At 45.1% G+C, this 13,810-nt stretch overlaps 1 protein-coding gene across 4 annotated transcripts in view; it reads left to right on the top strand.

Annotated features, from left to right (window-relative positions):
* The window catches only part of agtpbp1 (ATP/GTP binding carboxypeptidase 1), a 399,257-nt gene that overhangs the window by 351,515 nt on the left and 33,932 nt on the right, over positions 1 to 13,810 (top strand). For 3 of the 4 annotated variants that reach the window (XM_067983161.1, XM_067983160.1, XM_067983162.1), the window contains one exon: positions 10,012 to 10,340. The exons of the other annotated variant lie outside the window; for it this stretch is intronic. In XM_067983161.1, the coding sequence (XP_067839262.1) occupies positions 10,012 to 10,166 (155 nt within the window). In that variant the 3' untranslated portion in view covers positions 10,167 to 10,340. Of the gene's footprint in view, positions 1 to 10,011; positions 10,341 to 13,810 lie in introns of those variants that run through there. 4 annotated transcript variants of the gene reach the window in all.

The raw sequence follows: 13,810 nt of genomic DNA, 5'->3' as shown, positions 1-13,810 counted from the left end.
TTGAATGGTCCCTCTCCTGTACTTTTTATTTGAAGGGTCCCTCTCCTGTACTTTTTATTTGAAGGGTCCCTCTCCTGTACTTTTTATTTGAATGGTCCCTCTCCTGTACTTTTTGTTTGAATGGTCCCTCTCCTGTACTTTTTGTTTGAATGATCCCTCTCCTGTACTTTTTATTTGAATGGTCCCTCTCCTGTACTTTTTGTTTGAATGGTCCCTCTCCTGTACTTTTTGTTTGAATGGTCCCTCTCCTGTACTTTTTATTTGAAGGGTCCCTCTCCTGTACTTTTTATTTGAAGGGTCCCTCTCCTGTACTTTTTGTTTGAATGGTCCCTCTCCTGTACTTTTTATTTGAAGGGTCCCTCTCCTGTACTTTTTATTTGAAGGGTCCCTCTCCTGTACTTTTTGTTTGAAGGGTCCCTCTCCTGTACTTTTTATTTGAAGGGTCCCTCTCCTGTACTTTTTATTTGAAGGGTCCCTCTCCTGTACTTTTTGTTTGAATGGTCCCTCTCCTGTACTTTTTATTTGAAGGGTCCCTCTCCTGTACTTTTTGTTTGAAGGGTCCCTCTCCTGTACTTTTTGTTTGAATGGTCCCTCTCCTGTACTTTTTATTTGAAGGGTCCCTCTCCTGTACTTTTTATTTGAAGGGTCCCTCTCCTGTACTTTTTGTTTGAATGGTCCCTCTCCTGTACTTTTTATTTGAAGGGTCCCTCTCCTGTACTTTTTGTTTGAAGGGTCCCTCTCCTGTACTTTTTGTTTGAATGGTCCCTCTCCTGTACTTTTTATTTGAAGGGTCCCTCTCCTGTACTTTTTATTTGAAGGGTCCCTCTCCTGTACTTTTTGTTTGAATGGTCCCTCTCCTGTACTTTTTGTTTGAAGGGTCCCTCTCCTGTACTTTTTATTTGAATGGTCCCTCTCCTGTACTTTTTGTTTGAATGGTCCCTCTCCTGTACTTTTTATTTGAATGGTCCCTCTCCTGTACTTTTTATTTGAAGGGTCCCTCTCCTGTACTTTTTATTTGAAGGGTGCCTCTCCTGTACTTTTTGTTTGAATGGTCCCTCTCCTGTACTTTTTGTTTGAATGGTCCCTCTCCTGTACTTTTTATTTGAAGGGTCCCTCTCCTGTACTTTTTGTTTGAATGGTCCCTCTCCTGTACTTTTTGTTTGAATGGTCCCTCTCCTGTACTTTTTGTTTGAATGGTCCCTCTCCTGTACTTTTTATTTGAAGGGTCCCTCTCCTGTACTTTTTGTTTGAATGGTCCCTCTCCTGTACTTTTTGTTTGAAGGGTCCCTCTCCTGTACTTTTTGTTTGAATGGTCCCTCTCCTGTACTTTTTATTTGAAGGGTCCCTCTCCTGTACTTTTTGTTTGAATGGTCCCTCTCCTGTACTTTTTATTTGAAGGGTCCCTCTCCTGTACTTTTTATTTGAAGGGTCCCTCTCCTGTACGTTTTGTTTGAAGGGTCCCTCTCCTGTACTTTTTGTTTGAATGGTCCCTCTCCTGTACTTTTTATTTGAATGGTCCCTCTCCTGTACTTTTTATTTGAAGGGTCCCTCTCCTGTACGTTTTGTTTGAAGGGTCCCTCTCCTGTACTTTTTGTTTGAATGGTCCCTTACCTGTACTTTTTATTTGAATGGTCCCTCTCCTGTACTTTTTATTTGAATGGTCCCTCTCCTGTACTTTTTGTTTGAAGGGTCCCTCTCCTGTACTTTTTATTTGAAGGGTCCCTCTCCTGTACTTTTTGTTTGAAGGGTCCCTCTCCTGTACGTTTTGTTTGAATGGTCCCTCTCCTGTACTTTTTGTTTGAAGGGTCCCTCTCCTGTACTTTTTATTTGAAGGGTCCCTCTCCTGTACTTTTTGTTTGAAGGGTCCCTCTCCTGTACTTTTTGTTTGAATGGTCCCTCTCCTGTACTTTTTGTTTGAATGGTCCCTCTCCTGTACTTTTTGTTTGAATGGTCCCTCTCCTGTACTTTTTGTTTGAATGGTCCCTCTCCTGTACTTTTTATTTGAAGGGTCCCTCTCCTGTACTTTTTATTTGAAGGGTCCCTCTCCTGTACTTTTTGTTTGAAGGGTGCCTCTCCTGTACTTTTTGTTTGAATGGTCCCTCTCCTGTACTTTTTATTTGAAGGGTCCCTCTCCTGTACTTTTTGTTTGAAGGGTGCCTCTCCTGTACTTTTTGTTTGAATGGTCCCTCTCCTGTACTTTTTATTTGAAGGGTCCCTCTCCTGTACTTTTTATTTGAATGGTCCCTCTCCTGTACTTTTTGTTTGAATGGTCCCTCTCCTGTACTTTTTGTTTGAAGGGTCCCTCTCCTGTCCTTTTTGTTTGAAGGTTCTTTCTCCTGTACTTTTTGTTTGAAGTCGCTCCCTCCTATATTTTGTTTTGGAGTCACCCTTTGCTGTACTTTGTGTTTGATGTCACACTTTCCATTTGAAAGCTTTCTCTCCTGTACTTTTTTTTAAGTCTCTCAATCCCTCTGCTTTTTATGTCCTAGCGCCAGCGGGATACAGTGACTCTTCTGGCTTCCTCATCTGCCCCATGATGCTCCCCACATGGCAGCTCCACTGTTTTAGGAAGCAGAATGAAAAGGAAACCGATGATGAAGAAATTAAAAAGGAAAAAGGAAAGTACAGAGCATGAGAAGAAAAGCAAGTGAAAAAGATACAAAAGTGGGATTAGAGACAAAGCAAAGTGAGGGAGATTAGAAACCAAAGTGGGGAGAATCAAAAGTGAGGGCGAGAGTGAGAAACAGATGTGTTAGAAATATAGAAGTAAAGGAGCCATTATTGGTAAAGGCGCCATTACGGGCGGTCACCCACCATATGCCCCCTTGCAGAAAATGGTTAGCGATTAGCTAGCAGATGCCGGGCCTGCTCCAATTAGAATTCTTCAGTGGCCCCTGCGGCTGGCAACAAAATGTAAGTACATTTTTTAAAAAATCAATCAGTAATCATTGCTCTGGAGCTAGGACGAGTAGGAGTCCTTCCCCAACTCCATAACACTCATGATCATCCCCCCACCCATTGCCACCCCATCCCCCCTCCCGGGACTTATCTTCAGGCCATAGGAACATAGGAACAGGAGTAAGCCATTCCAGAACACCCTCCACGATCCCTGACCCTCCCCACGATCACCGATCCCCCCACGATCTCTGATCCCCCTAAGATCTTCGATGCCTCCCACGATTTCCGACCCACCCCCCACGATGACCGAGCTCTGAACCCCCCCCCCACAATGCCCTGCCCCCATGACTGAGCCCCTGATGACTGACCACCCCGGTGACTGCTCCCACCCCCCGATGTCCGACCCCCCCTCCTCGATGTCCACCCCCCGCAATGACCACCCTCCCCCGATGTCCGACCCCCCCGTGACTGAGCCCCTGATGACCGCCCCCCCCCCCACCCAATCTAAGACTTACCTGCTGACATCCGCTCTCTGGCTGCTCTCCCTGTCAATCTGGCTGGCTGTTGGGCGGGAAACCTACTGAAAAGAATTGAAAGACTTCCTTACGTCAAAATCGTAATGACGTCCGGGAAACCCATACTTCCGAGTTTCCCATCCGGAAATACACCTCCCCCCCACTGCTCTCTTCCTAGCTCCCCATTAAAATTTACCCCTATGTACCCTATCAATTCCTTTCAAAAACCTAAAAACCTCAATCAAATCACACCTTGACCTTCTATAGTTCAGGGAATACAAGCCTAGTTTACGTAATCTCTCCTCATAATCTAGCCCTTGTAGCCTTGGTAACATTCTAGTGAATCTACGCTCTCCTCTTTCCAAGGCCAATATGTCCTTTCTAAGGTGCGGTGCCCAGAACTGTGTACACAGCTGCCTGAACCTAAAATGGAAGAGAGGGACAAGGGTTAGCAGTTAGCGGCAAGGGTAAGCAGAGACAGGACATGCAGGCTGGTCAAAGCAGCTGCACTTTGTCAAGCAGAGTGTGTAGTGTGAGATTGCAGCGAAAAGGGAAAAAGAAGGTAAGACGTGCAGAAACCCTGCAGGGCTTGTCCTCCAGCTTTGCCATGGTCCTGACGCGCCCCTGCCATGATATCGAGCACCTCCTCCTCCAGCGGGGACAGGACATGCAGGTCTGATCTCTCACCTCTTCTGAGCTTCTGCTGGAGTGTACTGTGTGCCAGCTTCTCCTGCAAGGAAGAAGGGAATGTGTTAGTGGTAGCCTGGTGAGATGTCTTGAGGATGTGCATGGCACAGAAGAATAGTGTGGATGTTGCGTGAAAGGGGGCAGGGATGTGGGGAAGTGAAGGAAGTAATTGTGAGGTCAGTAGCAGGTATAGAGTGTGGCAGTAGCAGCAGAAGGTGGCAGGGTGAAGTGTGCTGCTGTGTTTGGAGGCGAGTGATTGGAAGTGGAGAAGGGAAGGCTCATGAGTGCTGGGGCTACAGGTAGTGCAGGGCTCAGCAGAGAGTAACACAGATAAGAGTTAGGAATCTTACCTTAGGAACCCTGGCCAGGTCATTAAAGTTATCCCTACATTGTTGCCAGGCACTGTCTGCAATGCTTCTGGCATTGACCTCCTCTGCAACCTCTTGCCATTGCTGCCGAGACACGTCGGGAAATCCTTCGGCACATGGCGGGAAAAGCATCACCCTCATCCTATTGGCTCCCTTCACCAGGACGTCCAATGCAGCATCAGAGAATCTGGGGGCCCTTCCAGCACTAGATCTTTCTGCCAATTTGATTGTTGTAAAGTGAATTAAAGTGAATTCCGGATGTCTGCAGCCAAAGAGCACCTCCCCTTTAAGAGGTGCAGGCTGCATTAAATCATGTCAGGAAGGCCCTATTATCCGCCCCCCTTTAGGCAAGCTGCCAATCAGCATCATAAGTAGCGCTGGCAGCTCGCCTGCTGAAAGAAATGAGGCACGAGCATAAAAATCGCTTGTGTCTCTGACTCACTTGTTCAGGCGAGCAATCACTCCGTGCATTTCCCAATGGAAAACAGCTTAAAGTAATCTCGTCCCTACCAGTATTCTTAGCTCGAGGGGAGTAAAAGGCTGAGGCCCCAAAATTCCAATTGAGTGCCAGGATGGAAGTCAGGCAGATCGCTGAACAGGGGCTAGAATTTGAGGCAGAACCTGTTTGCAACTCGCATTCTGCCCTGTGCAAGTAGCCCAGGAAATTTTGTGGGGACAAGTGGGCAAGTTTTCTGCCCCACCCCCCGAGTTAAGAAGTCTTGTATGCGAGAGTTCTTGGGCTGAGTGCTGGTGGCAAAGGCTCTAGGACCACACCAGGAAAAGATAATCGATTCCCTCAGGATTGATTACCTCTCCAAAAATGGCAGGATGCTCCCCTTAGACCACTTTTAAAATTTAACCGAAGTTCCTCTTCTGTCTTTCTTGGGCCTCGAGTCAGACTGACATGCACTAATCAGATTTTCGACAGCAGCCGCCTTTGGTGCACCCTTTCAGGCATGGGCCAGATGCCCATAGTATTTAAGTGACCCTGTTCTTGCAATTTGGGTCAGGTTCTGCATCCTTACCAAAGGTGACCATGAACCTCTGCCACGGTTCTGTCAACATAATGGGGCTCCCAGAATTTCAGGGCCTATTAGTCTTTTGGAGGGCCCCAGACTGAAAGAAGTATGAGAACCACTGCATCAGAAAGTGCTATTCACATTTATTATGAAGAACTGGCACTTAGCTTGAGTGCATTGGGCAAAGATATGTGGGTAGGGTATGTGCAGGCAGGCCTCCAGTATTCCTAACATAATTTAGTTAGTGGTTTTAGCTATGCTCAAAACTGGAACTCTTTCTCCCCCTCACTGTTCTTGTCCTGCTACAATCTACAGTCTTTTAAAACCCAAGCTAGGCATCAACTAATCATTACCTCTTGATTGACTTGTTCTGTGTTATGGACCTTGGCCTTGTTCTGCAGCTGGACACAACTGTTAAAGGAAAGATGTCCCACAGAATTGATCCTGGAGGTTACTGGGATCACAAAAAATAATCAATGAATTTGCATTGGAATTACCATGGGGTAAATTCAGAACCTGTCCATATACTGGTGCATGCAGCAATAATTTTGGTTCAGATAGAGACTGCTAATCCTACTTCTACAATTCAGTAAAGGACAGAGTTCAAGGTAGATAGATAGAGAGAGAACTGCAGACACACGGCAGTGTGATTTCCAGTCCTGGCGCTGACGCAAGTTTAACCTCATGAATTATGCATATTCAATTCCCAGCCCCGATTGGGCCCACCAGTGGAAGTTCACTATCAGTGACAGAGCAGGAAATAGCATGTAATTACACCTCTTACAGGCTGTGGCTATGATTTAAAGGGTTTCCTTAATTCTTTTTGGGAACAAACTTGGAAATGGTTGATCAAAGATACTGAAAACTTCTATTATTTGATGCTGTTTTGGGGGGTTTTGTGCAAGAAGTCCAGGAAAGAAGGGTTTACCGCTTTGAGGCCTCAGAGGCAGTCTCCCCACAGTAGCTTGGTCCATTTTGCTTGGCCTGAGGTGGCAGACAGAGTCAATACTTTGTCTGATAGTCTAAGAACGTGGGAGCAGATTGGGAAAAAGTTTAACAATGAGGAACTTTGCTAAGCTAAGGCTGACCAGTATTTCACTACCTGTTTCCCTACATTACAACAGTGAAAACATTTCAAATTTATTTGATTGGCTGTGAAATGCTATGGGATGCCCTGAGTATGTAAAAGGCACCATATACATACAAGTTCATTTGTTCGTTCTTTTTCTTTTTCTTTTCTATGCAACCATGACTGAGGATGCATGCTAAGAATTCACAAGGCAGGGCACACTTTACTACTGCCAGCTCAAGCTGCACCTGATTTCATGCAGAAAGATAACCTCACAAATCAGCCTTACATCACAACCCACTTGCATGGTGAATGTTCATTTACTCACACACAAGCTGGGATAGAAGGTGGACACAGGTTCTCAATCTTTAGAGATGAACCTAATTGGATGTTTCCATTGAGGAAGTGCTGATTGGGAAATCACAAGCCTGAAGACCTTGATTTTATATCCATTTAAATTAGTGGACAGGAGCACCTGATCAGGAAATCAGCCCGTTTTTGTGCTCTACAAATTTCCAACATCTCAGCACTACAGAGTTTCTGAGACCTCACATGTGAACGATGCCTCGTATGCTGTGAGTGCATTGGGAAATTGCAAGCTTACCACCTCCGATTTTCTGTCCATCGATTTCAATGGGCTGTCGTCTTCAAAATGGGTACTGATTACGTAGACACTGAGTAGAACTCCTTGTGCTGCATTAAATCATTAGGATTGCATGCAGATATCTGGATGCCACATGGATGTCATCACTAACACTCTGGACTTTGGGAATTCTCTCCCCCAAGCCCCATCTTGAGTTTCTCCCTGAGATATCCTCCAGTTTTTTCTCTCTCAGACTCTGCACTGAGCAATTCCTCATCTTCAGTGATTTCAACCTTCGTCTCTCCTCTGATTTCACTGCCCATTTGTCCTCCCTAAACCTCTCCCTCCATATAAACTCTCCTACTCCCATTCACAGCAATCTGCTTGACCTTGCAATCTGACATGGCTCCTCTACTCCCATGGTCTCAATCACAGACAAAGCTATACTCTCTCCCATTCTGGTCATTCCACCTGGTATGGTCCTGATCTTCGTTCCCTCAAGTCCTAGGAGTGCAGACTTGAAGCGCTTCTGACGCACAGCTAATCATCACCAGATCAGGTTGGATCACATCACTATTAGGCCTCCCTCTCCTCTACCAAAACCGCCCATTACTCCAGGATCACCCTGAAGAGCAAAGATAACCCCCAGCTTCTTTTCTCCACTACTGTCTTCTTAAACCCTTCTCCCCTACCCCTCCACCCTCATTTCCAACAAGTGCAAGGAGGTCATGGACTTCACGGAGATCATCCATTCAGCTGCCTCTGCTGCTTCCCCCCTTGTTCTTGCTCAGCAAGCCAAATCTTCCTGCCCCCCCCCCCCCCCATGCTAGCTGACATTTGTAAATGGTTCCCTTTCCTCAGGTAGGGTCTCCATCCCTTTCAAAACTACCATCATCATCCCGCTGCACAAAAAATCCAACCCCCCCCGCCCTTGCAAATTATCACCCCATCTCCAACCTCCCTTTCCTCGCCAAAATCCTTGAACATGTTGTCGCCTCCCAAATCCATGTCCATCTTTCCCACAACTCCAAGTTTAAATCTCTTCAATCAGTTTTCCATCCCTGCCACAGCACTGAAACGGCCCTAATCAAAATCACAAATGAGATCTTCTGTTACTGTGATTATGGTGCATAATCTGTCACTGTCGACCTGTCTGTAGGCTCCGAACCAGTGGGGTCAATATTAACCCCCGCATGATTGGGGGGGGGGGGGGTTTAAAAATGTAAAATCGGAGAATGTGTCCCGAACCCGCTGCCTACAGGCTCCATCGCCATTTTTACGGTGGTGGGTTGCAAGGCGTGCCTGTGTCCCGTCTTGGAGAGGCATGGTACTTCATTAACATATTTAAATCAGGCTCCCACAGTGCAGTTGGAAGCCTCTCAAGCAAACCTTCAGTCACCCCTCTGACGATCGCATCCTCCCCTCGCTGCTGCGATCGCGCGACCACCCCCCCCACCAACCCCTGATCTCAAGCTGCCTGCCCCATGATCGGCCGACCTTATGTTCCTGTATTAATGGTTTATACCCTGGCTGGGATTCTACTCCCAGTGACGGTGTTCCGGCAGGGTGGGACTTGCACCCACACCTTCAACATCATTGGGACCCCACTGGCAGGATTCCCACTGCCAAGAGTGAGCCCACCCAGCCTGGCTGCAAAATCCCAGTGGTGCTGCAGCGGGACTGCCCTTTCAGCACCTGGGCAAGTTTTGGGCTTAACTACATTCCACATCATCCACACAATTTTCTTTTATGTTCCTCTCCTTTACCCTTGATAGAAGATAGGATTTCAGATTTCTTATTTGATTGTTTTAGTCCTTTTCCTGACTACTGCCTGCATGGTTCTAATATCCTCAGTGCACAACTTTTGACCTCCGATTGTATTGTTTCTGCTGCCCACTTATCTATACAGTTTTGTCTAAGGTTATGTCTTGGTCATGTAGCCGCCCTTTTCTCTGCATTTTGTGTGCTAGTGTCCTTATACCATTTTGTGCCTTACCCTCATTAAGATCCCGGATTCGGAGCAACTGTTTAAATCAGCACCTAGGAATAGGTTGGTAACTGCCTCCAGTTCATGCCCCTCCTGATTTTTCAGTCATTAAAATTAATAACTGAAAAATGGAGAGGACTGCATGCTTCAGAGCTTTGCCATCCTCAACACCAACAAAAGAATAACATTGTCAGTGGTTTGCAAGTTCACCACAACACCTCAACTGTTATGCCGATTGCTCATTGCCGGTTAGTAGTACAGCATCGGTTAATGTGCTGCTCATAGATGACTGATGCACTGGTCAGCATGATCAGCAGTTTTATCTCCTTTCCCACTAAATAGCATGACGGGGCTGTCCAATATCACCACATGGCTGCATTTCCCAAAGTACAAGGGGTCACTGATGATTATCCAATCTGAAGCTCACCTTGGGTGTCAATAAAGGACCCTGTTTGTATTACAATGGTTTGATGTGTGAAACCCTTTGAAGATTTCAATGTGGCAAAACTTTCCAGTTGTGAATCAATCACTGCTTTGAATATGTGCTCAGTTGAAGCCTAGTCACCTGAAGACTGTACCTCCAAATAGCTTATTGCAGTTTAACACTTCATTTTCAGGAGTTTACAACCTCCATCTTGCAGACTGCCTCACTTTTCCAGTCTGAATCTAACTGGTTTTTGCTTAATTGAAACATTGATACTTGAACATCTCCAAATGCTTGTATTCAAACTGATATCATTACAATCTTAAGGCAGTGTTGGAGCATGGCATTGTTCAGTTGGAGGTACAATCTCAAAGGTTACTAGGCCCCATTTAGCACTAACTAACAGTAAGTGGGCTATTACACTCAATGAGGCCAGCAGCATAATGATTATCTGTTTTTAGATCAAATGGAGAAAGTTATATGGACTAGAATGAAGGCATCTGGAGGGAGCTCTGAACTACATAAGACCTTGCCATACTTGATGAGTGAGTGCTTGATTCCTGCATTGTTTCTGAAAAAGGAAATGATTCAATCCCCACTACGTATTTTTTTTTAAATGTCCAAAAGTGGTACTCTAAAATGATTACAGTTTTCATTCACTGAACCAGCCTAAAGCAGTTCCTTTATAATTTTGCTGTACAACCATACTGGTTTTCCTGAGCAACTTGCTCCCCAGATTACCCTTTTGTAACCCTTGACTTCATAAAGGATGCATTTTCCTTTTAAGCTGATGACCATTACATTTGAAGTCTTCTATTAATAAAATAAATAATTGTTAACTAACCTTGATCTTAACTTGTCTCCGCTGATTAAATTCTTGCAGGGTTTGTTACTGTGGGTTTTTCCATTATGGAGATCTTTCCTGCTGATCCTCAATAATGTTGGGTTATAGCCAAATGTCTCTCTGGGACTTGGGTAAATCATGGGAGTGGCTACTAAAATATTCTCTTTCAAGTCAAACAGTAAGTTAGTTAAAATGTACACATTATCATGGTAGTTGATGTTTCCCATTACTTTAGCTCAGGCATCACATCATGTACCAACTACAGTATCACTTTTCTCTGAGTCTTTTAAAAGCCTATTTTGAAATATTGCGAGAAGTACATTTCTTCCCCTGTGAATTCCTATGGCTTTTTCATTCCGGTAATTTTACTATTTAAAATCCAGCTACATTTTAGCGCAATCATTTATTTGCTGAAAATCTTTCTTCTAAAAGTCAGAGGAATTAGATTCCGGGTTGTTTTATTTTACTTTATTTAATTTAACTGTCAATGGCCTGTCTATAATTGATGAAGGAATTGCAGTTTTTAAAATGCTGAATGATTACAATGAAGAATGAAAAATGGGAACTGGTGGCAAATGAATTTTAACTTTTCGTTGGATATCTGGTTTTTATGCAACACAGTAAGATGGTTCAGTGATGGCTAAAGCAGCTAAGTCAAATGAATTTGTACAGTCTCAGTCTAGGTCCTGGTGCCAGAGATTGCTTTAACTTCAAAAATATCCAATGGAAAAGAGTAGACAAGCTAAGATTACATTTTCACGATCTAGATTTGGTCTTTTGTTAAATAACATTTAAATTGAATTCAGATATTAACATCATCTGCCACTGTATTTTTCTGCAGCCATGATTTTGTAAGAGACAGGGGGGCAGAAATTGGTTCGCCTCCGAACCCAGCGGCAGCAACAACTGCCGCGCCGAAAAGGATGTGCAAGAAGACCCATGAAATGGGCCCTCTTGCATCATCAGAACTTGACTGGCATGCTCGGGGTTCCAATCGTGCCCCAGGAGACAACGCACTCATCCTTAAGTGAACAAAAGCCAGCCAGCGGGGACCCTAGCACCGGGCCCATGGTGAGTCCGGAAGGAGAGATTGGGTGGGGGATGGCCGGCAGCAGCACTTCTGCTCCTCTTGGATCCACATTCAGGAAAGTCCTTTTTTTTACTTCTCTTTTTGTGGCAGCTTTCAACGATCCCTTTGAGGACTATTGGTTTAGCTGCTTTAGGCCCGAGAAAACTGACCGCTGCTTGCAAGGCTCTGGCTGGTTCTTCCCTGTGGGAATTGTATTTAATAGGTCTTGAGTCATCCATACCTCCTTAATCAAGTAATTATAAATAAAAAAAAGGACCTTATCTGATAGAACAGTAGTTTTAAAAGTCATAGTTGATCAATGTGAGTGGATTATATTTTTATTCTTGAATAAAGAAGTTAAAGCACCTCTAAAATTCCATAGAAAATAAATACTTCAAGAGATCAGGGCACATACCTGTTTTTAAAACTGTCTGTCATACCCTTGAGTATCTATATAATTGAAATTACTTGGATGAAGAAGGTTGAATAGCAATTAATTTCCCGTGAGATCTTTTTCAAATGGACATCATATGAAACCAACTCCTTGACCTCAGTCCTTTGGGACAATACTATGTTGCTACAGACCTCATATTCTGTTGCCTTGAAACCTGTGACCTTTCTTTGTTCCAGTAGGTGCTCCAGGATGGATAATATGAACCTACATTGAGTTATTAAATTGTGTTCTCTCATCTTTTATTAGCTTTGAAACAGTTTTGGACACTTTTTTACTTTTTCATAGTGTTGGAAGTGGCTGTAGGTTCAACAAACATGGTTGCTAATTTTGGATTCTTCTAAATATTATGGCAGTAACTTTACACCCCGCCTGATTTTGCCTCCCATATGTGTAAAATGGGGGGGGGGCAATCTGTTCCCGTCAGCTTCCCACTGGGTGAGGTAAGTTAAAATGACCCCCTATGCCCCCCCCAATTTCTCAGAGAACCCCCAGGAAAACGATAGAGACCTAGTTGTGCCAAGTGTCTGACATTTCAGGGCGTTTCCTCAATGCCAGGTAAAGCGAGGAACTTCCATCTACCCATTACAAAGTAAATGATAGCCTGGGGTGGAGCCAGAAAGGAGTAGAGACTCCCTGAGCTGAGAGTTCCCACTCCTCAGAGAGACCTGGCATCATAGTGGCAGCTGGTATGCCAAATATGTGGTAGCATACTGGTCTCCACCAGGACATAGGTGGGCCTAGATCAGGCGAGCAGTCTGGGCCCCTGGAGATTTTAACTTTTTTTCTGAAAAATTATTCCAGATTATCCCCCTTTGCTTAGAGGTTGATATCACCATGGCCAGGGTTTGGAGGGGTGGTTGCTAGAGAAGACGGGTACCAGAGATGCACCCGAAGTGGTGCTTGTGCCTGCCAGCCCCAAGCAAATTAAGTCCCACCTGACTGACTATGCAAATTCTGGTGGGGTCAGTGCTGGAGGGCATTGTCGGGTCCGATCCCTGTGTAACCAACAGGATTGTGAGTTGAGCAATTCAGAGGCCTATGTATGAGACTTTGAAGATAAGAGCCACCGATCTGCACCGGTTTCCTCATCTTACTCCCATTACATGCATGTGATCACCTTAACATAAGAAATAGGAGCAGGAGTAGGCCATACTCGAGCTGCTCCGCCATTCACTAAGATCATGGCTGATCTTCTACCTCACCTCCACTTTCCCGCCCTATCCCCATATCCCTTAATTCCCTTAGTGTCCAAAAATCTATGATCTCAGTCTTGAATATACTCAATGACTGAGCATCCACAGCCCTCTGGAGTAGAGAATTCCAAAGATTCACCACCCTCTGAGTGAACAGGTTTTTCCTCATCTCGGTCCTAACCGTCTGACCCCTTGTCTTGAGACTATGACCCTTAGTTCTAGACTCTCCATAGAACCATAGAACCATAGAAAAGATACAGCACAGAAGGGGGCCATTTGGCCCATCGTGTCTGTGCCGGCTTGAAGAACAACCAGGTGCCCATTCTAATCCCACCTTCCAGCACCCAGAGGGTGGTTGGAGTCTGGAACTCACTGCCTGAAAGGGTTGTGGAGGCAGGAACCCTCACAACATTCAAGAAGCATTTGGATGAGCACTTGAAATGCCATAGCATACAAGGCTACGGACCAAATGCTGGAATATGGGATTAGAGTAGACAGGGCTTGATGGCCGGCGCGGACACGATGGGCCGAAGGGCCTCTATCCGTGCTGTATAACTCTATGACTCTATGACACCCGGTCCGTAGCCCTGCAGCTTACAGCACTTTAGGTGCAGGTCCAGGTACTTTTTAAAAGAGTTGAGGGTCCCTGCCTCTACCATCAATTCAGGCAGCGAATTCCATTCACACACCACCCTCTGGG

Source organism: Heptranchias perlo, chromosome 4, assembly GCF_035084215.1.
Source record: "Heptranchias perlo isolate sHepPer1 chromosome 4, sHepPer1.hap1, whole genome shotgun sequence".
Taxonomy (NCBI): domain Eukaryota; kingdom Metazoa; phylum Chordata; class Chondrichthyes; order Hexanchiformes; family Hexanchidae; genus Heptranchias; species Heptranchias perlo.
Note: the sequence above shows the minus strand (reverse complement) of the source record. Positions and strands in the feature narration are given on the sequence as shown.